At 42.7% G+C, this 20,962-nt stretch overlaps 2 protein-coding genes across 4 annotated transcripts in view; one reads left to right on the forward strand and one right to left on the reverse strand.

The window, feature by feature from the left end:
* The window catches only part of CASP6 (caspase 6), a 20,355-nt gene extending 4,688 nt beyond the window's left edge, over positions 1–15,667 (forward strand). Inside the window, exons 1-7 of one of the 3 annotated variants that reach the window (XM_055274903.2) lie at positions 451–624; positions 5,644–5,686; positions 6,218–6,364; positions 7,493–7,569; positions 9,615–9,790; positions 13,319–13,478; positions 14,725–15,667. In XM_055274903.2, the coding sequence (XP_055130878.1) occupies positions 585–624; positions 5,644–5,686; positions 6,218–6,364; positions 7,493–7,569; positions 9,615–9,790; positions 13,319–13,478; positions 14,725–14,963 (882 nt within the window). In that variant the 5' untranslated portion in view covers positions 451–584 and the 3' untranslated portion in view covers positions 14,964–15,667. Of the gene's footprint in view, positions 1–446; positions 625–5,643; positions 5,687–6,217; positions 6,365–7,492; positions 7,570–9,614; positions 9,791–13,318; positions 13,479–14,724 lie in introns of those variants that run through there. The other 2 variants (XM_055274906.2, XM_055274909.2) reach the window with 2 other exon arrangements.
* Positions 15,497–20,962, reverse strand: part of MCUB (mitochondrial calcium uniporter dominant negative subunit beta) — a 129,340-nt gene continuing 123,874 nt past the window's right edge. The window contains exons 6-8 of the mRNA XM_055274902.2: positions 19,651–19,854; positions 18,930–19,046; positions 15,497–16,783 (exon numbers count right to left, since the gene is read on the reverse strand). Coding sequence (XP_055130877.1) covers positions 16,706–16,783; positions 18,930–19,046; positions 19,651–19,854 — 399 coding nt within the window. The 3' untranslated portion in view covers positions 15,497–16,705. The remainder of the gene's footprint in view (positions 16,784–18,929; positions 19,047–19,650; positions 19,855–20,962) is intronic.

The raw sequence follows: 20,962 nt of genomic DNA on the forward strand, positions 1-20,962 counted from the left end.
CAATAATATTAAAGATTACTGATCACAGATCACAATAGCAGACATAATAATGAAAAATTTTGAAATATTGCGAGAGTACCAAAATGTGACACAGAGACACAAAGCGAGCCAATGTTGAAATAGAGGCAGTATCTGCTGAGCGGTATAAAACAATCTATGCCTGTAGCTCTGGAAAGTCAGGAAGAGCAAATGTTTGGGGCAGCTGGGATTAAATGAGGCCGAGCTCACACAAGTGATGTGAAATTGCCTCGGGCTAGGCGGTCCGTGTGTCTTCCGGGGTGGCAACTGGCATGTTCCCAGGGCTCAGTTGGTCCCAGTGGGCCTGGAGGCGTAGACCGCGTACGTCTCCCCGCCCCCGCGCTCTTGGCCCCCGCGGGCTCCGTACCGACTGGGAGGAGCTTTAACTCTGGGAAGGACCAGCCCGATCCGCGGGAGCCGGGGCGGCGCGCAACCGGAACCAGCTGGCCCCACGCTCGGGGGCAGGGGGCGGGGCCGCCGAGGACTGGCCGGGGGCGGGGCCCGGCCCGGGAGCATGTGGCTTTAGGAAGCGGAGACCAGGGCGTCTGGCTGAGCGCTTGGCCGCAATGAGCTCGGCCTCGGGGCTCCGCAGGGTGCACCCAGCAGGTAGGCAAGGGGCGTCGACTGGGCACCGAGCGGGTATGCGTCTTGCTTCGGCTGGAGGGGAAACGCGGTTAGCGGGCCGGGCGCGCGGACCGGAGCGGGGCCGCGGGTTCCTTCGGCTTTGCAGGGCGGCCTGGAGAAGTTGCACTCTTGGATTGAAGCGCTCAGGGCGGGTGGGGACGGCTTCGCGCTTCAGTCTAAGAAACACTCGGGGACCTGGCTGCCGCCTCCTAGTGGTCCCGGGAAGCGGCGCCGGCGCCGGGGCGTGCCCCTGCCGCCTTTGTCCTCCGGGGCGATGAGCGCCTTCGGGGCGCCCCGTCTATTTAAACCTTAAAAGGCTGTCCCCACCCGGGCCTGGCTTTCCCCCACGCCTGGCCGTTTGAAATGTTGACTTTTGGGGGCTGGATCTTTTGTTTGCTCACTTCGAAAAGTAAAAAGGAGGGGTTGTTCCGCCGAGTCATAGTGAAAACATAACTGACCCGCAGGGTGCCTGGGCCAAGACCCTGGGTCCGCCCGGGCTTCAGCTGGAGGCGGCCAGTTCCTGGCGGCCAGCACACCCCGGTATCTCTCTTTTGCATCCAGGAAACCTGCTGCTGTCTGTCGGTTTGAGCCAAAACCACAATAACTTTTCTCTGCAAAGTAATCAACTGCTAAGAGCGTACGTTCTGTCACTTATTACTGGTAAAGTTTAGAAACTTCAAGCCTGGCCAGAGTAAAACAAAAAGTCGAAACGCCTGCCGTTGGCCGGACGTGGTGGCTCACGCCTGTAATCCCAGCACTTTGGGCGGCCGAGGCGGGCGGATCACCAGAGGTCGGGAGTTCTGGACCAGCCTAACTAACACGGTGAAACCCCGTCTCTACTAAAAATACAAAAAATTAGCCAGGCATGGGCGCAAGCTACTGGGGAGGCTGAGACAGGAGAATCGTTTGAACCCGGGAAGTGGAGGTTGCAGTGAGCCAAGATCGCCCCACTGCACTCCAACCTCGGCGACAGAGTGAGACTTCGAATCAAGAAGAAAAAAAAAAAAAAAGAAACGCCTGCAGTTGGTTAGAGTGCCTTAGTTTAAGAACTTTTTATATTTTGCTGCACAAAGGAAGTGGTGCTCCAGAGGCAAGCTGTAAAAGTCACATGGTCGTAGAGGAAGTAGATAGGTAGCCTTGTCCTGGAGGCACAGTGCAGGGTCCAGTTGCAGTCTCTAGGTGCGGGAAGCCGGGGCTTTCCTTCACTCACCTGCTCCCTTCCTCTTCGTCCTCCACCGCACTCCCCAGTGCATGTTCTAGGCTTGATGGAGGTTACTCTACATAGGGTTACTAAATACATTGTTGATGGAGCCGATGGGTAGATTTTCATAGAGTACAGTGAATGAAGACGATGACAGTAGAATGACCAAAGGCGTTTGGGAAGTTGAACAAAGTTTAGAAAGGTAGCTGGTCTCGGGTGGGAGGGGCTGCGTGGAGATGGGCCTACAGAGACTTTGGAATCTGCAGGTGGGCTGGCTTTCAATCTCAACTCCACTTTGCTGATCTTGGCACACCTGGCCCACTTTCTCTGTCCCTGTTCCTGAGCTGTGGAGCTGTGAGATAAAGTATCTCAGGCGTCAGGCCATCAACAAATGGTAGCTGGCAGGATCATCTGGAGGGATTATCAAATTAGAGTGAGGTGAAAAAAGGAATGATTAGTTTTGTAAAACCTAAACTGATTTAAGGAACAAGGAGGTGGCAGTTACATTATCCTGCAAAGGAAGAGAAGTGAAAAGAGGGCCAGACACGGTGGTGGGCGCCTGTAGTCCCAGCTACTGGGGAGACTGAGGCAGGAGAATCGCTTGAAACCGGGAGGCGGAGGTTGCAGTGAGCCAAGATTGCGCCACTGCACTCCAGCCTGGGCGACAGAGGGAGGCTCTGTCTCAAAAAAAAAAGTGAAAAGAGGTCAAGAATCAGGTTTAAAGAAGGGCACATTTTTGATAAGTAGATTGCAGATGAAAAGGAATTTCTATATTTGTTATAGAGGGTAGCTCCTTCATTAAAATTCATTTTCTCCATATCAATAAGGCTATTTCTTACTTTATCCAGGTTTTTAAATATTAATGCAGGCCGGGCGTGGTGGCTCATGCTTGTAATCCCAGCACTACCAGGAGGCTGAGGCAGGTGGATCACTTGAGGCCAGGAGTTCAAGACCAGCCAGGACAACATAGCAAAACCCTGTCTCTACTGAAAATACAAAAAAAAAAATTAGCTGGGCGTGATGGCGCATGCCTGTAATCCCAGCTACTCAGGAGGCTGAGGTGGGAGAATCGCTTGAACCCAGAGGCGAAGGTTGTGGTGAGCCGAGATCATGCCACTGCACTCCAGCCTGGGTGACAGAGCAAGACTCCGTCCCAAAAATATAGTAATAAAAAATAAATATTAATGCGGCATAATGATACTTAAGTACCCCCTTCTGGAAAGCTTGTATGCTTGGGATACACAGCTCAAGGTGGTCATGATGTGTTATTTTCTCTGCAATCTGTGGGTAAAGTTTATCAACTCCAGAAAAGTATTGGAACTTAGGTCCTGACATCTGTCTCCATAGCTTTTTGTTCTGATTCAGTGTTTGCTAGAGTGGTCACTGGACCTGGTCATTAACTGGTACTGCAGGATGCAGGGTGCACTTTGTGAGAGTGAAGGTAAGTTACAGCTGGCCAGCATCAGAACTGGGGTGTCCAGAGCCTAGGTTTTTTTCTACATCCATAGCATTAACAAACGACAACAACAACAAAAAACTTAAAAAAAAAATCCCTCACTGAGGTTGCCAAATCTGTTAACTTTGAAACTGAATGTATTAAGAGATGGGGTCTAGCTCTGTTACCCAGGCTGGAGTATGGTGGCTATTCACAGGGCCAGTCATAGCACACTATATCCTAGAACTCTTGGGCTCAAGAGATCCTCCTGCCTCGGCCTTCCAAGTAACTGGGACTATAGGTTTGCCACTATGCCCAGCCAGAACGTCATTTTAAACAGATTTTCTTGAGCAGCTACTTAATACTAGTTAGCCATTCCTAAACCTGTAGGTCTTGACTAATGTGAGGGCATATTTGAGACAACCCAAACTGACATCTTAAGTTATTAATTTTAATGTATCAGCTAACAACTGGGAAGCTACTTCTTTGGGAATATGAGAAACAAGAGTTTTAAAGACCCAAGCAAGAATACATCTCCAGTGTTTTCACCCTGAGGGATATGAGTTAGTTTGCTGAGCAGCCATTTGGCACAGCTTCCGTGAGTTAGGTTGTGAGCCGCCTTTGGCTCAGCAGTCAGTATGGAGCAGAAGCCACAGGAGGTGAGCCGCTGGCCTGCTACCACCGAGGAAGACACTGAGACGCTGAGTGCTTTCCAAGTTGTGCAGAATTTTGGTGGGTGAGGAGGATGGTTGTGACATATGGATTTAATTTTCTTGAAGTTATTGTTTATACTGTGATTGGTTAAAAGATAAGCAGGTGAGGTTATCAAAAGGCAGTAGATCCCGACAGCTTTTGAAAATGGGAAGAGTGAAATCCCTGTGCTTTCTTCATAGAGCAGTGTGTGGAGTAGGAAGTACCTGGTTACTGTGCTCACCTAGGGCAAAGGTCGGACTAAACAGCTTTCTCATCTGCCATGCAGCAGGGAGGACCAGTTGGAGAGGTTGCTTTTGGCTCTCACACCTTAATGTAAAAATCACTTTGTGAAAAATGCAGCTATCGCCTTCTTCCTCCGAGATTCTGATTCTGTCTCAGTTAGGATCCAGGAATCTGCATTTTAACATCCACACCAGGAATTCTGATGCCCAAGGTTGAGCAAAACTGACTGAGGGCATACGGACAGAGGAAGCCTTAGTGGGGTCTTAGTTGGGTCTCATTGCTTGGGGCAGTTCCAGGAGGAATAGGCTAAAAGGGACTTGAACTGAATTCCCCACCTTGTATTTGTTGTTTTGAGGAGAAGTGAGGTTAGATCAATCAGGTGATGGGGGCTAGTAATGGGGAGATCTCTAAGGAGAGGGGAACCAACCCTTTTGGCTAGGAGATGATGGGTAAGAGTCCGTGCTTTAGGGTCATTCTTCCTCAACTGAAGGGTGCATTTTGCTATACTGCTAATATTTCGGTTTATTCATTGCTGTCTCCCCTCTAAGCTGTTGAACTACCAGGTAAAAACAGATGCATGAGTGGATGGGGCCTTTATTGTAGAAGATGCCACACTTTTTGCACTGTCCAGTGTAGAAGCCACTGGCCATTAATTTAAATTGAAAATGAATTAAAATTGAGTTCCTCAGTTGCACTAGCTGCATTTAAATGCTCAGTAGACACATGTGGCCAGTGGCTACCTTAGGAGACAGTGCAAATACGGAACAATTCCACCATCACAGACACTTCATGACATAGCACTGCTCTAGAGAGTAGAGAGGAATTCAGTGGAAGGCTGTCCAGGGAGTAGGGAGTCCAGTTGAGAATGGAGAGCAGAGGGCTCTCCTAATAGGGTTGGAAATGCAGATGTGTCATATAGGAGATCCAAGGTCCAAGTCTTTGCCCTTGCCCTTCCCTTCCTCCACCCAAACTTCTACCTCTTCCAGGCCTATGCCACTGCTAATCCAGCATTAACCACAAACTGTATTTCAGTTTTCCTGTAGGACTTAATTCTTTTTTCAGAAAACGTGCAAAAACATTTTCTGCATAACAAAGCAACTTCATATTTCAATTCTGTAATCACAGAACTATGTTACTCTAGGCATACTTTGCAGTGAACGCATTTGTGTAATATTTTCTCCATTTCTGTTTATAAGATTGTTATTTTGCAGGTAGAGTTTGGGGTGAGAAAGCATAGAGCTGTCAATTTATAGTTTGTTTATTAGTAAGCAGTTTCCCTTCATTTCCTTTTCTTCATATACTTTGGCTTTTAAACTAACCAAAACAGAAGGGTCTTAGAGTTTGGGAGTCAGAAGGGGGATGGGAGTTCCTACTATATTTTACTGCCATAAGTCAAAAATAATTAACAAAAATCAACTTTTTTTAATAGGTGGGGAAGAAAACATGACAGAAACAGATGCCTTCTATAAAAGGTAAAGCCGTGCTCTTTTCTAATAAAGGTCTCTTCCTTTGATGGTCATGATCAGCCTACAGAAATCAAAGCAAGAATGGGTCCTGGGAGCTAGGAAGTAAAACTGAGTAGGCCAAGTTTTAGCCTTTGGGGAGCTCATTTGTAGATAGGCAGGTTGTGCTGCCCCTCGTTGTCGAGGGACCTGGAGTGATGTTCAGAATGCATATTAATTGGCATGGCATGAGCCTAGAACTAGAGCTTTGTTCTGAGCCTTGTGGTTATTCTTGGTTGCTGGCTCCTGGGGGCCGGGGGAAAGACATCAAGGCAGAGGGTTAGGGATGTGTCAGGATGGCACATGGCTGCTCTTTACCAATTGGCAGAGAGATATTTCAGGACTTTCCTTATTAGCATGGCCTTTCCTGGAGCACACCAGTGGAACATCAGCCTGGCAAGGAGGAAGCTCAGATCTCTACCTACATGTTGACCTAGAACTTGGAGGGGCTTATTATTTAATATGACTTGAAGTGATTATTTTTCAACTTTTCATTAACAGAGAAATGTTTGATCCGGCAGAAAAGTACAAAATGGACCACAGGAGGAGAGGAATTGCTTTAATCTTCAATCATGAGAGGTTCTTTTGGCACTTAACACTGCCAGAAAGGCGGGGCACCTGCGCAGACAGAGACAATCTTACCCGCAGGTAGTAGTTTTATCTACCTATCAAGATGAGGCAGTTAAGTGATAAAATTACTTTTGGCCAGGTGTGGTGGTTCATGCTGGTAATCCCAGCACTTTGGGAAGCCAAGGTGGGAGGATCACTTAAGGCAAGGAGTTTGAAACAAGTCTGGGCAACAGAGTGAGACCTGGTCTCTACAAAAAATAAAAATTAGCTGGGTATGGTGGCGGTAGTCCCAGCTACTCTGGAGGCTGAAGGGGGAGGATTGCTTGAGCCCAGGAGTTCAAGGCTGCACTGAGCTGTGATTGTGCCACTGCACTCCAGGCTGGGTGACAGAGTGAGACCTCGTTTCTAAAATGAAAAATAAAATAGTTTTTTTCCCATGTTTCCAAAAGAAAAGTTAAAAAAATTAAAAATTAAAAAAATTCCAGACTTCCATAAGTAGGGAAAAAAAGTTACTTATCATAACTTGTCAACACTAATGAGGTAACAACAGATCAAGAGTGTTGGAGGATGGACCTTGCTTTGATGCAGCCTCCCTTAAGAACTGGCCTGAGTTGGCCGGGCGCGGTGGCTCACTCCTGTAATCCCAGCACTTTGGGAGGCTGAGGCGGGCAGATCATGAGGTCAGGAGATCGGGACCGTCCTGGCTAACACGGTGAAACCCCGTCTCTACTAAAAAAATACAAAAAATTAGCTGGGCGTGGTGGCGGGAGCCTGTAGTCCCAGCTACTTGGGAGGCTGAGGCAGGAGAATGGCTCGAACCCAGGAGGTGGAGCTTGCAGTGAGCCAAGATCGAGCCACTGCACTCCAGCCTGGGTGACAGAGATTCTGTGTCAAAAAAAAAAAAAAAAAAAAAGAACTTGCCAGAGTTATCTTCCTTACTCTGTTCTATTAAATGTTGACAGGCTTTTGCATTTGTACTAACATTTGCATGGTAGACAACAATACTCTAAATTGAATCGGCTGTCATTATGATTAAATCCTTTCCTACCATGGTGAATGAAGGGAAAACCACCATTGTTATATTTCTTTTCTCCTAAAGAAAGCAAATTTATGTGTCATTAGAATGTGTATAGATTCCTCCAAAGTAAGGGTGTCTGACAACTTTGAAAAGTTTATAGGCTAACATTTCATTTAATATATCACTAGGTTTTCAGATCTAGGATTTGATGTGAAATGCTTTAACGATCTTAAAGCAGAAGAACTACTGCTCAAAATTCATGAGGGTAGGTAGTTTTGCTATTATATAGTTCATCTTCCTCTAATGAGACCGAGTCCTTTATCCTATCTGTAAAGACAGGTACAAGTAATTACTTGTGTGACAAAAAAGGTATTAATTTAGCACAGGTTACAGGTTTTGGGTATGCTTCTGTGTTTCCATTACGCAGCACATTTAGAGACCCTTGCAAATAATTATGCCTCTAAAGTTTATATTTAGCATACCACTAGTTACAGTCTATTGTAGAAATGAATGAAATGACCCCTTCAATTGGCAGTAAAAGCCTAAAATGCAAATACTACAGGTGCTGGGCAGTCAACAGGCTCATTTTGTCATTGACTCCTTTCATGCCCCATTTTCTCACTGGTTTCCAAATAGTGTTAGTTTACATACATCACCTCCTTTAATTCTCACAACATCAATATGGGGTAGGTATTCTAATTACAGCAACCCATATTATAATCATCACTGCATGCCAACCATTATATTTGCATAATTACTTTAAACTTTCTTCAGAGCTCTTCTTTAAACTGCACATCATTCTAACTTTGGCTGCTTTTACCAGCTTTTCTACTTTGCTCAGAAGCTTTGGAGGACATCAGTCTCATGTCACCGCACCTGGCCTTGAGTACTCTTTTGGAAGCTCTAAGTGCTATAACCTTTTTTTTTTTTTTGAGATGGAGTCTTGCTGACCCCTCTCAGGCTGGAGTGCAGTGGCATGATCTCAGCTCACTGCAGCCTCCACCTCCTGGGTTCAAGCAATTCTTCTGCCTCAGCTTCCCAAGTAGCTTGCCCCCATGCCCGGCTAATTTTTTTTTTTTTTTTTTTTTTTTTTTTTTTTTTTTTTTTTTTTTTTTTTTTTTTTTTTTTGAGACGGAGTCTCGCTCTGTCGCCCAGGCTGGAGTGCAGTGGCGCCCTCTCGGCTCACTGCAAGCTCCGCCTCCCGGGTTCACGCCATTCTCCTGCCTCAGCCTCTCCGAGTAGCTGGGACTACAGGCGCCCGCCACTACGCCCGGCTAATTTTTTTGTATTTTTAGTAGAGACGGGGTTTCACCGTGGTCTCGATCTCCTGACCTCGTGATCCGCCCGCCTCGGCCTCCCAAAGTGCTGGGATTACAAGCGTGAGCCACCGCGCCCGGCCGCTAATTTTTGTATTTTTAGTAGAGATGGGGTTTCACCGTGTTGGCCAGGCTGGTCTTGAACTCCGGCCTCAAGTGATCCACCTGCCTCGGCCTCCCAAAGTGCTGGGATTCCAGGCGTGAGCCACTGTGCCTGGCCCTAAGTGCTGTATTCCTATAGTGAAAGTGCAGCAATGCGTGGGAAGCTGTTGAGCAGCAGTTTCTGGGTCTTTCCACTCTGCTCTAAGGTCTCTGCTGATTCAAGGAAATTTTTAGTTTATTGCCAAAATAACTTGGATCTTAAGTGAGATTCCCTATCATAATCCCTTTATGTTTTCCACATCATTCTGTGTTTTAGAAAGGCTAATGAAATTTGGTCAAACTCTATTACTCTGAACTTTAATAAATTTGGATTTTTTAAAAAATAAGATACAGTATGGTATATTCTGTTTGATTAAAGACTAAAGTTGTTTCATTACAGATATTTTACACTTATTAAAGAGTAGGCCGGGCATGGTGGCTCATGCCTGTAATCCCAGCACTTTGGGAGGCCGAGGCGAGGTGGATCACCTGAGGGCAGGAGCTCGAGACCAGCCTGGCTACATGGCAAAACCCCCTCTCTACTAAAAATACAAAAATTAGCTGGGTATGGTTTTGAATCTGTAATCCCAGCTACTTGGGAGGCTGAGGCAGGAGAATCGCTTGAACCCGGGAGGTGGAGGTTGCAGTGAGCCAAGATCACGCCACTGCACTCCAGCCTGGGCATCAAGAGTGAAACTCCGTCTCAAAAAAACAAAAAAGACAAAACTACAAATTTTCCTCCTCCCCAATCATGTGGATGTAACTTTATTCTTGTGTTAATAAACTGAATTTTTATGTGTAGATAACAAGCATCATATTTTCATTTCTATATTCTCTTTGGGGTCCTTTATAGTGTCAACTGCTAGCCATGCAGATGCCGATTGCTTTGTGTGTGTCTTCCTGAGCCATGGCGAAGGCAATCACATTTATGCATATGATGCTAAAATCGAAATTCAGACATTAACTGGCTTGTTCAAAGGAGACAAGTGTCAGAGCCTGGTTGGAAAACCCAAGATATTTATCATTCAGGTAAGACTGATTACATTATCATCTTAATTATAAAGTCTGTCATTCTGAACATGTGATAAAAGTCTAAAGCCAGTTTTGAAAGTAACTTTCTCCAGTAATTGGACAGGCCCTTTTTGAATTCTGGCCAATCATAGTTGCACTTTGAGCTGTTAGTAATAATTCTTTGACACTCTCATTGTCTATATTAAAAAATAACAGCATTTGGATTGACATTTGAAGTGACTCACAAAGTAACCAATGTGCTACTCCCTGGCCGAGCCTGATATCAAGGAGCGCCATTGGAAAACATAACCTGCTGATTGAAGAGTGCCACGCAAGGCAACTTCATCAGACTAAGTTTGCTTGTTTGGGAGGTGGAGAGCATATAAACCAGTGGAAAGAATGGAAAAATAAAGCCTTCTAGTCCTATCCTGTCTCATCCCTTTCACATTGCCCCTTAAACCAAGATTGTTTCCCCGCTGCCAAATTGGTTTTAGGGATAAAAGTATTTTTTACAGGAGTGATGGCTCACGCCTGTAATCCCAGCACTTTGGGAGGCTGAGGCAGGCAGATCACCTGAGGTCAGGAGTTCAAGACCAGCCTGGCAAACATGGTGAAACCCCGTCTCTACTAAAAATACAAAAATTAGCCGGGCATGGTGGCAGGTGCCTGTAATCCCAGCCATTCGGGAAACTGAGGCACGAGAATTGCTTGAACCTGGGAGGCAGAGGCTGTAGTGAGCCAAGAGTACACCATTGCACTCCAGCCTGGGCGTCAGAGTGAGACTCTGTCTCAAAAAAAAAAAAAAATTTTTTTTTTGCATGAATATTACTTGGCACATCATTAAGGATTTTTTTTTTTTTTTTGAGACAGAGTCTCACTCTGTCCCCCAGGCTGGAGTGCAATGGTGCAATCTTGGCTCACTGCAACCTCTGCCCCTGGGTTCAAGTGATTCTCCCACTTCAGCCTTCTGAGTAGCTGGGATTACAGGCACCTGCCATCATGCCTGGCTAATTTTTGTATTTTCATAGAGATGGGGTTTCACCATGTTGGCCAGGGTGGTCTTGAACTCCTGACCTCAGGTGATCTGCCCGCCTTGGCCTCCCGAAGTGTTGGGATTACAGGCGTGAGCCACTGCACCCGGCCAAAGATTTTGAACTACAAAAGAGAAACCTGACATGCCAGTGTCACAATTCTGTATTTCCATGAATGGCATGGAGGACATGAAATAACATTATGTTAGTCTATTCTTACATTGCTATAAAGAAATACCTGAGACCGGGTAATTTATAAGGAAAAGAGATTTGATTGGCCCACAGTTCTGCAGGCTGTACAGGAAGCATGGTGCTGGCATCTGCTTCTGGTGAGGCCTTAGGAAGCTTACAATTATGGTGGAAGGTGACAGAGAGCCAGCATATGACTTGTTGGGAGTGGGAGCAAGAGAGTGCCAAGGGAGAGGTCCCAGACTCTCTTAAATAACCAGATTTCATGTGAACTGAGTGAGAGCTCACTTATCACAAGGGGATGATGCTAAACCATTCACGAGAGATCCTCCCCGATGATCCAGTCACCTTCCACCAGGCTTCACCTCCCACACTGGGAACCACATTTTAACATGAGATTTGGAGGGGACAAACATCCAAACCATATCAAACATGAAACTGCATTTCACATCCTACCATAAAGCCTTGTTTTGGGGTGAGGAAGTGGCTGTAAGTGAAGGATGACTGCCTCGTTTCTGGTTTGGACAACTGCATTGGAATGTCTGTGGGACATGGAATTGGTGATACAGGTGTAGAACCTAAGACAGGTGGCCTCGGCTGGAGAAATAAATCAGGAGGTGGTCGTGGAAGCTATGGGATTAGATGAGTTTACTCATGTTGAATACAGCCTGAAAAAGGAGCGTAAAACAAAACCGAGGGGCACCCATGAGGAATGGACTGAAGAGGGAAGATACTGAGGATGGACACCAGGAGAAAAACAAGAAACAAATAATGACATGATTGTTTCATGAAAAGGGGAGTGGCCAACACTGTCAAACACAAGAGAATTGGAAATAACTAATGAGCTACTATGGGAAGAAAGCCACAAATGAAATCGTTTGCCAAGTTACTTTATCTCTCTATGCCTTAGATTCTTGGTAAAAAGAGCACCTGCCACATGGGGTGCTGGTGCGGGCAAAATCACCTGACTTAATGAATGAAAACCACTTAGAACAGTGCCTGGCATATGGCACGCCCTCAGTAAAGGCTCGCTGTTATTCTTATTGCAGTTGACTGGGCAGGTGATGTCATCAGGTTAAAGGTGTTCTATGTTATATTTAGGAAGGACAGTAGAAAAAAGGCCTGAAAATAAGCCTGCTGATACCAAGATTAAAATCTGCCTATAAAAACGGGATAATAGGGATTTTCTATTTATTTTATGATTCGAAATCATTCAGGACTTTCTTTTGATGCTCATAATTCTTTAACCATTTCAGAACTGATTGATGCATTTATAATACTACAGCAGAATCTTATTAGCTGGCGGTATTCGTGTATAGGGTGACCATAACAAAGTACCACAGACCGTATGGTTTAAACAGCGGGAATTTATCGTCACAGTCCTGGAGCTGGAAGTCTCAGATGAAGGTGTGGGGAGGATTGGTTTCTTCCGAGGCCTCCTTCTTGGCTTGTAGGTGTCCGTCTTGTCCCTGTGCCTTCATATGATCTTTCTCCTGTGCATGTCTGTGTCCCAATTTCTTCTTATGAAGACACTGGTCATGTTGGATTTGGGTTCACCCATATGACCTCATTTTCCTTAATCACCTCTAAAGGCCCTGTCTTCAAGTACAGTCATAGTTGAGGTATTGGGGCTAGGACTTCAACATGTGAATTTTTGGGGAACACAATTCAGCTTGTAAAAGTCACTTATGAGAAGAGTATAATGTTAGCCTCTGAGTGAGTCAGAATTTAATGTTAATTATGAGTCTAAATTTAATGTAAATTCTGAGTGAGTCAGAATTAGTGGGTAAAAATTTGAGACCTCACTGTTTAATGGACACACAAGGAAGAAAGTGCATTAATAGGTATCTCCTCAGGTCAGGCTGGATGTCATTTTAACTCCTAACAATTTATAGCAGCAGCCAGGCAAGCAAAAGTCAATCTGGAAATACCCTGCCTGCCTAAATAGAAACACTTAGGTCAATACTATAGCTTTCAAAAGGGAAGGTAACACCGTGTGCCCTGGGTGTGGTTAATCTGTAAGAAATTTTAAAACCACAAGCTTTTTCCTCTATAATATACCCTTCTACCAACATAATTTGATGTATACTTGGGGGTGCCAATTTTTTCTTAAAACAAACATTAACTAAAAGAAAACCTAAGTAGGGAAACAACTTTGTTGGCTTTTGTGCCCTCTAAACCTGAATGTATTGCTTCTGAACTGCTCAGAATGTGGTTTCTGTTGTAATGAAGAGGTACTGGCTTACACATTCACTGCACACATTAAGCACTGGGAAGGAAACAGTAGGCAAAGAGGTGGGTTTTTCCTCCTTGTCTTGTCTTGTAGGCATGTCGGGGAAACCAGCATGATGTGCCAGTCATTCCTTTGGATGTAGTGGATAATCAGACAGACAAGTTGGACACCAACATAACTGAGGTGGATGCAGCCTCCGTTTACACACTGCCTGCTGGAGCTGACTTCCTCATGTGTTACTCTGTTGCAGAAGGTGTGTGGTGTTTAAAACAAACATAATTGCCTCTCTTGGCTAAGGTCCTGTAAGTTTCACCTTTGATTGGTTTGGGTCAGATCTTTCGGTTGGGACATAGTGATTCCATCCTGAAGCTCACAGACTTAGAATTTCTTTGACCACATGGCACAGAGTGATAAATGAAAGTGTAAAGTACCTTACAGAAAAATAATTCCTGAGAGTTATATTGAGTAAAGCAACAGTCTAATTAATTATATTAATATTAGCAGCCTGCCATCAGTTACTGAGGGTGGTAGTGCCATTGTGGTAATTGTCATGGAAAGCCTTTTTTTTTTTTGAGACAAGGTCTCAACTCTGTCACTGAGGCTGAAGTGCAATGGCATGATCATGGCTCACTGCAGCCTCAATTTCTCAGGCTCAAGCAATCCTCCCACCTCAGCCTCCCTGTAGGTGGGACTATAGGCATGCACCACCATGCTTGGCTTTTTAATTTTTCTGTAGAGATTGGGTCTTGCTATGTTGCCCAGGCTGGTCTCAAACGATCCTCCAGCCTTGGCCTCCCAAAGTGCTGGGATTACAGGCATGAGCCATTGCATACGTGTGTGTGTGTGTGTGTGTGTGTGTATTTTTTTTTTTTTTTTTTTTTTTGAGAGAGAGTCTCACTCTGTTGCCCGGGCTGGAGTGCAGTGGTCCAGTGTTGGCTCACTGCAACCTCTGCCTCCTGGGTTCAAGTGATTCTCCTACCTCAGCCTCCTGAGTAGCTGGGAATACAGGTGCCTGCCACCACACCCAGCTAATTTTTGTAGTTTTAGTAGAGATGGGGTTTCACCATGTTGGCCAGGCTGGTCTCGAACTCCTGACCTCAAGTGATCTGCCTGCCTCAGCCTCCCAAAGTGCTAGGATTACAGGCATGAGCCACCATGCCCAACAGAAAAATGTTTTGATACTGGTTCTTTGCTTTTGTAGTAAATAATTTTGTTTGACTTTTTAGTAATCTCATGTCTCAATCATTGTCTATCTTGGGAATTTTTTAGGAAATGGAGGAAATTATATAGAATTAACCCCGTGTATATAAAACTATATAGAATTAATCTCTTTTCCCATTTGAAAAGAGTCAAAAAAATTTAAAGCCATATATATCATGGACACATCTTAAGACTCTTCTAAGGATTTTTAAGAACTTATACTTCTGTAACTATAAAGAATACACACAGTAATTGAAAGCCAGAAAACTGCAGCAACATTTTCCTTCTCACTTTTTTAGGATATTATTCTCATCGGGAAACTGTGAACGGCTCATGGTACATTCAAGATTTGTGTGAGATGTTGGGAAAATATGGCTCCTCCTTAGAGTTCACAGAACTCCTCACACTGGTGAACAGGAAAGTTTCTCAGCGCCAAGTGGACTTTTGCAAAGACCCAAGTGCAATTGGAAAGAAGCAGGTTCCCTGTTTTGCCTCAATGCTAACTAAAAAGCTGCATTTCTTTCCAAAATCTAATTAATAGAGGCTATCTATCTTATTTTACAATCTGTATTGAAAATGTCTTTCTTTCTCAGCCGGGCGTGGTTACACCTGTAATCCCGGCACTTTGGGAGTCCAAGGTGGGCGGATCACCTGAGGTCAGGAGTGCAAGACCAGCCTGACCAACATGGAGAAGCCCCGTCTCTAATAAAAATACAAAAAAAATTTTAGCTAGGCATGGTGGTGCATATCTGCAATCCCAGCTACTTGGGAGGCTGAGGCAGGAGAATCACTTGAACCCAGGAGGTGGAGGTTGCAGTGAGCCGAGATTGTGCCATTGCACTCCAGCCTGGGCAATAAGAGTGAAACTCCATCTCAAAAAAAATAAAATGTCTTTCTCTTCTTTTTATATAAATATCGTTAGGCTGAAGCATTATGGTCCAATGATTCAAATGTTTTAAAGTTTAATGCCCGGCAGAGAACTGCCTTAAAAAAAAAAAAAGTTCATGTTGGCCATGGTGAAAGGGTTTGATATGCAGAAACAAAATCCTCAGGAAATTAGATAAATAAAAATTTACAAGCATTTGTAGTATTTATTTTTTAATAAACTGCAGGGTTACACAAAAATCTAGCTGATTTAACTTGTATTTTGTCACTTTTTTATAAAAGTTTATTGTTTGATGTTTTTAAAGGTTTTTGAAATCCAGGAATTAAATCATCCCTTAATAAAATATTTGAAATTCATATTTTATTACATTTTTCTAACTCACATTCTTGTTCATTTGTGTAATTGATAGATGTTTTTTACTGGGTCATATAAAATGTTTAATATTTCATCTACGTATGAATTACCACATTTTGTGTATGACTTTAATTCCTACTTTAAAAAAATTCAGCATTCCAGAATTATTGTATGGCATTCTGAGGATGAAATAGAAAACATGATCATCCTTAGCCACTATAGGCTGAACACCTGCAAAATATGATTCTGTCAGCATCTTCCATGTTAAGTTCCTACAAACAAACAGTCCAACAGTCATCAGACCCATTCACACACGATCACATTAATAGAATAACAGATGCTACTTTCAAGGTTCAATTCTTATTAATATGATACAGAATCTGAATAATACTGTTTTGTTAATAATCTGCCAGAGGCTGAGAAGTTTAGCTGTTTCGGCTTCGATACCTGAAACTTGTGATTTGCAGGTTCAAAAGCAATCGTTTATATACACTGTTTCAGAAAGTACCAGCTATACTTTATGGTTGGTGGAACATTTATGCCTTTTTGATAAATGATAAAAAGATCTTACTCCCAACTACTGCGTACTAAAAAAAGAAGTTAATGACAAGATGATTCCGTGGGACGTTGAGGCAGGAGGGTCGCTTGAGCCCAGGAGTTTGATTTGGCAAGACCTGGTCTCTGATTTTTTTAAAAAGGATGATTCCAAATTAAGTCTAAGAATGAAAGTGAATGCCAAGCACAGACCCTTTCACCTCCACATAGAGAATAAACGTGGGACAAGCTGACAAGGATTTTTAGCCAACAGCAGCCATTGTTGCTTTGATAGACACATGCAAGCCCTTTCTGACATTAGCAAGTCTTAAAAATCCAAAAAGTAAAAATCTCAGTTGAGAACTTCAAACAATACTTCTGTTTTACAAGAATTTAATAACAAAAAAAGATTAAAAACAATCGAAATGAACCATGGGATTCAAAAACATCCTAAGTTGCAAAATCAATACGTAATGGAAAATCTGACAACATTTAAAACTGTAAGATTAATTCTTTTCATTGAGTTGTTCTACTTGCATTTGCAAATAGAGAGAATGGCGCACCTGTTTCAGGGATTCTTTAGCCTGTCATGGGAAAATGAAAAAGCATGTGATCAGAAAGAAGAGAAACATACCAACATTACTGCTTGAGAGGAATTCTATAAACTTAGCGTCTCCTTACAGCAATAAAATGTTTAAAATATTAGTAGCAAATGGTTAAAATATTTCTTTTTTTTTTCTTGAGATGGGGTTTCATTCTGTCACCCAGGCAGGAGTGCAGTGGTACCATCTCAGCCCACTGCAACCTCCGCCTCCCTGGTGCAAGTCATTCTCCTGCCTCAGCCTCCCAAGTAGCTAGGACCACAGGTGCCCACCACCATGCCCGCCTAATATTTTTTGGTATTTTTTGTAGAGATGGAGTTTTGCCATATTGCCCTGGCTAGTCTTGAACTCCTGGACTCAAGTGATTTGCCCACCTTGGCTTCCCAAAGTGATGGGATACAAATAGTTCAATTTTATATGTGGATCTTTTTAAAAGATGAGTTTAAGTTTACTAATTCATCCGTATGCCTTAAAAAAAATACCCTTTATAATGGTTTTCCAGTTCATATTCTTAAAAAAAAAAAAAACCCTTAACCTACCACTTTATCTTTTTATCTCCACTTTATTACCTTAAACATAATTAACAAGGTGTTATATTTAAACTTTTTTATTTTAGAGATGGGGTCTCGCTCTGTTGCCCAGGCTGGAGTGCAGTGGTGTGTGTGATCATAGTTCACTGCAGCGTTGAACTCTTGGGCTCAAGGGATCTTCCTGCTTCAGCTTCCCAAGTAGCTAGGGCTACAAGCATGTGCCACCATGTCCAGCTAATTTAAAAACAAATTTTGTAGAGATGAGGTCTCACTGTGTTGACTAGGCTGGTCTCCAATTTCTAGACTCAAGAGATCCTCCCACCTCAGCCTCCCAAATCACTGAGCTCACACTAGGCTTACCTTCTAAATCTCAAATGCATTGTCTTGTAAACTAGCTGAAAGAACATTCCTTAGCCTTCTCAGCTAGGATTATTCAAATATAAGGGAATCCACAAAATTTTTTTAAAAGCATTATATTTTTCCTAAAAAATGACTATATGAAATAAAATACATTTTTTAAAAAGGTTTGGCTGGACATGGTGGCTCACACCTGTAATCCTAACACTTGGGAGGCCAAGGCAGGCGGATCACTTGAGGTTAGGAGCTTGAGACCAGCCTGGACAACATAGTGAAACTCTGTCTCTACTAAAAATACAAAAAGTAGCCAGGTGTGGTGGCGGGCACCTATAATCACAGCTAACTCAGGAGGCTGAGGCACAAGAATCACTTGAACCCAGGAGGCGGAGGTTGCAGTGAACTGAGATTGCACCACTACACTCTAGTCTGGGCAACAGCAAGAATCTGTCTCAAAAAAAAAAAATTAAATGTCCTTCAATTTTTGGACTACAAAATTTGAGTGATTCTGTTTTAAATTTTAGAGATGAGTAATTTAGAAAGTACACATAACAAAAGGTTTGATTACCAACTACTAAACAAGCATGCATTGAGCAATGAAGGATATTTTTACTAAACTTTTTTGTTATGAAATTACTGATAAAAATGAAACATCCAGTGATGTGCTGAGAAGTCACCATCTGAACAAAGTTAATGAGTAAATCGGGAGGCCAGAGATAACTGGCTAACAAGCAGATTGTGAAACAGTACTTAAGAATATAGACTCCGAAATCAAACTTGTGTTCGTACCATAGTTCCTTCACTTTCTAGCAGTGTATACCTGAGTAAGTGCCTTTCAGAAGGGAAAAAGATGAAGGGAGGAATACTATAATGATTCTTCTATCTTTAGGGAAAAGAAACTTATAAATGCCTTAAGTTCCTTATCACAGTGTTCACCTTCCTAAAATTCTATTTTTTATTATTTGCTTAGAAATGGATTTCCAGTGAAAACTTTTATTTTACTATCTCAAGTCATTTAAGAAATTTTAACACACATATGTAAAGCTATCTTCATGTACAGAAGAGTAAAACTGTGGGATATGAAATTAATGTGAAATATGTCAACCATTTCAATGAACAATCCCATGACACACAGAAATCTAGGACCAAGATTTAATTTGTGAGGATGAGCCATCAATTATACTTCCCTGATACTAAGTTCTGGCTCCCAAACAAACCAGCTCTAAGATGTATTTGTAGTATACCTTAGCAAGGTCTTCTTTTAACTTGTTGTATTGCTGCACATCAAAATGCTGTTGCTTTGATTTCTTGTGGAAGAACTGAAGAAATTGCCTACTCTTAACAGCTGAGTAAGTATAATCCTTAAAAAAAAAAGAGAGAAGAAAATAACATGTTTTGAATGAACATAATGCCTCTGCAAGAAAGATACTTGACTCAGCAACACCAAAGCAAAAGAAGGCAGATGAATGAGTGAAATATTTGCAATGGCCATGAGAGTAAGCATAAGCCAACACAAATAAAACATTTAGTCTCATTTAAGATCTGCTGCTCCTTTCAAAAACAGGCAAGCTGGGAAGAGAAATTATACATAATGGGAAAGAGAAGGAAGAAATAAGAAAAGGGAGATTTTTGGCATATTAAATAACCATGAGACAAAGCTGATGTTACTGAATGTTTTGCAATGCAAATTCAGTTTTATTTATAAATGAGGGCGCAGAGAACACATGTTTATCCCAATGGAGGAATTTGTGTGTTACACTAATTACTTCTCCAAAGAAGTTATATATAATTTCTCTGTGTTGTGAGTCTTCATCCAGTCTTGTGAAAAACAATAAAAAATTTACCAGCTCATAAAAACCAGATGGCAGTAATTCAGTAAATAAAAAGGCTTTTTTGCTCATTGCTTAGATAAGACATTCTTTGCAAAGATGTTCTAACTTACCATTTTCCTAACAAACTACTCACCTGTCGAGTGACTATAAAGTATGCAAAAAAGACCATAGAATTTGCAAATGTGATGAAGTATGTAACTGGTTCCATGATATCCCAGGAGTACACCCACCACGTGAGCCAGGCCAGTGCCCCACCCTGAATGGACAGCAGTGCCAATCCAGCCCACAGGAGTCCGCTGGTTTTGGCTTCCGAATGAGCTTCTATTCCAGCTTTCACCTGAGGGGGAATGAAAAACTGTTAATTCTGTAATTAGTGTAGTTTACACCAACTAAAGGGACAAAAAGCAAGATGAAAAGGAACTCTTGCCGGGCGCGGTGGCTCATGCCTGTAATCTCAGCACTTTGGGAGGCCGAGGCAGGCGGATCACGAGGTCAGGAGATCGAGACCATCCTGGTTAACACGGTGAAACCCCGTCTCTACTAAAAATATAAAAAATTAGCCAGGCGTGGTGGCCGGCACCTGTAGTCCCAGATACTCAGGGGGCTGAGGCAGGAGAATGGCGTGAACCCAGGAGGCAGAGCTTGCAGTGAGCCAAGATCGCTCCACTTCACTCCAGCCTGGGCGACAGTGCAAGATTCCGTGTCAAAAAAATAAACTCTTGAACAAATGCACATCTGCATTACTTTGAAGAGGTCAGATATAAGGAAAAACAATTTATAAAACATACGTGAATGAGTAAATACTCATTTCAAATCAGCTCATTAATCTTTTTAAAATTATAAAGGTAATAACTGTCCTTGGAAAAATGAATAGTATAGAAAAGTATACAATGAAAAACTCAGAAGTCATCCTCTGAAACCCAACTAAAATTAGAGGCCTATTTGACTCAGCAATTCTACTTCTAGGAATTCATTCTGAATATATACCTGCATACACAAAACCCATTACAGATTCATTCTTAATAGCCGAAGTCCAAAAAGAATCCATATGCCCATCAAGATATCACACAACTGTAATGAAGCTCTGTGCCAATAAGGGGAGATTTCTATAATACACTGAAAAAAGATGAGAATAGTGCATAATAGTGTGCTTCCTTTTCTGAGAAAGAGAACAAAATAAGAATATATTTGTATTTGTTTGTACACAGATAAAGGAAATCTGAAATGATTCATAGGTGTGGAGAATATAGTAATTGAGGAGGACAGGGTGGGAGGAAAACTAGATTTTTAAATTTTAATCCATGTAAATATATTACAAGTAAAGAAAAAACTAAAATGGTAAACAATAAAAAAAATAAAACAAGTCCCTCTCTCTGCCACTCTCCAAATACCCTTAGAGGTAATTACTATTAAAACTTCCTTACATCTCCAGAAACTTTCCATTC

The sequence above is a fragment of the Symphalangus syndactylus genome, chromosome 4 (assembly GCF_028878055.3).
Source record: "Symphalangus syndactylus isolate Jambi chromosome 4, NHGRI_mSymSyn1-v2.1_pri, whole genome shotgun sequence".
Taxonomy (NCBI): domain Eukaryota; kingdom Metazoa; phylum Chordata; class Mammalia; order Primates; family Hylobatidae; genus Symphalangus; species Symphalangus syndactylus.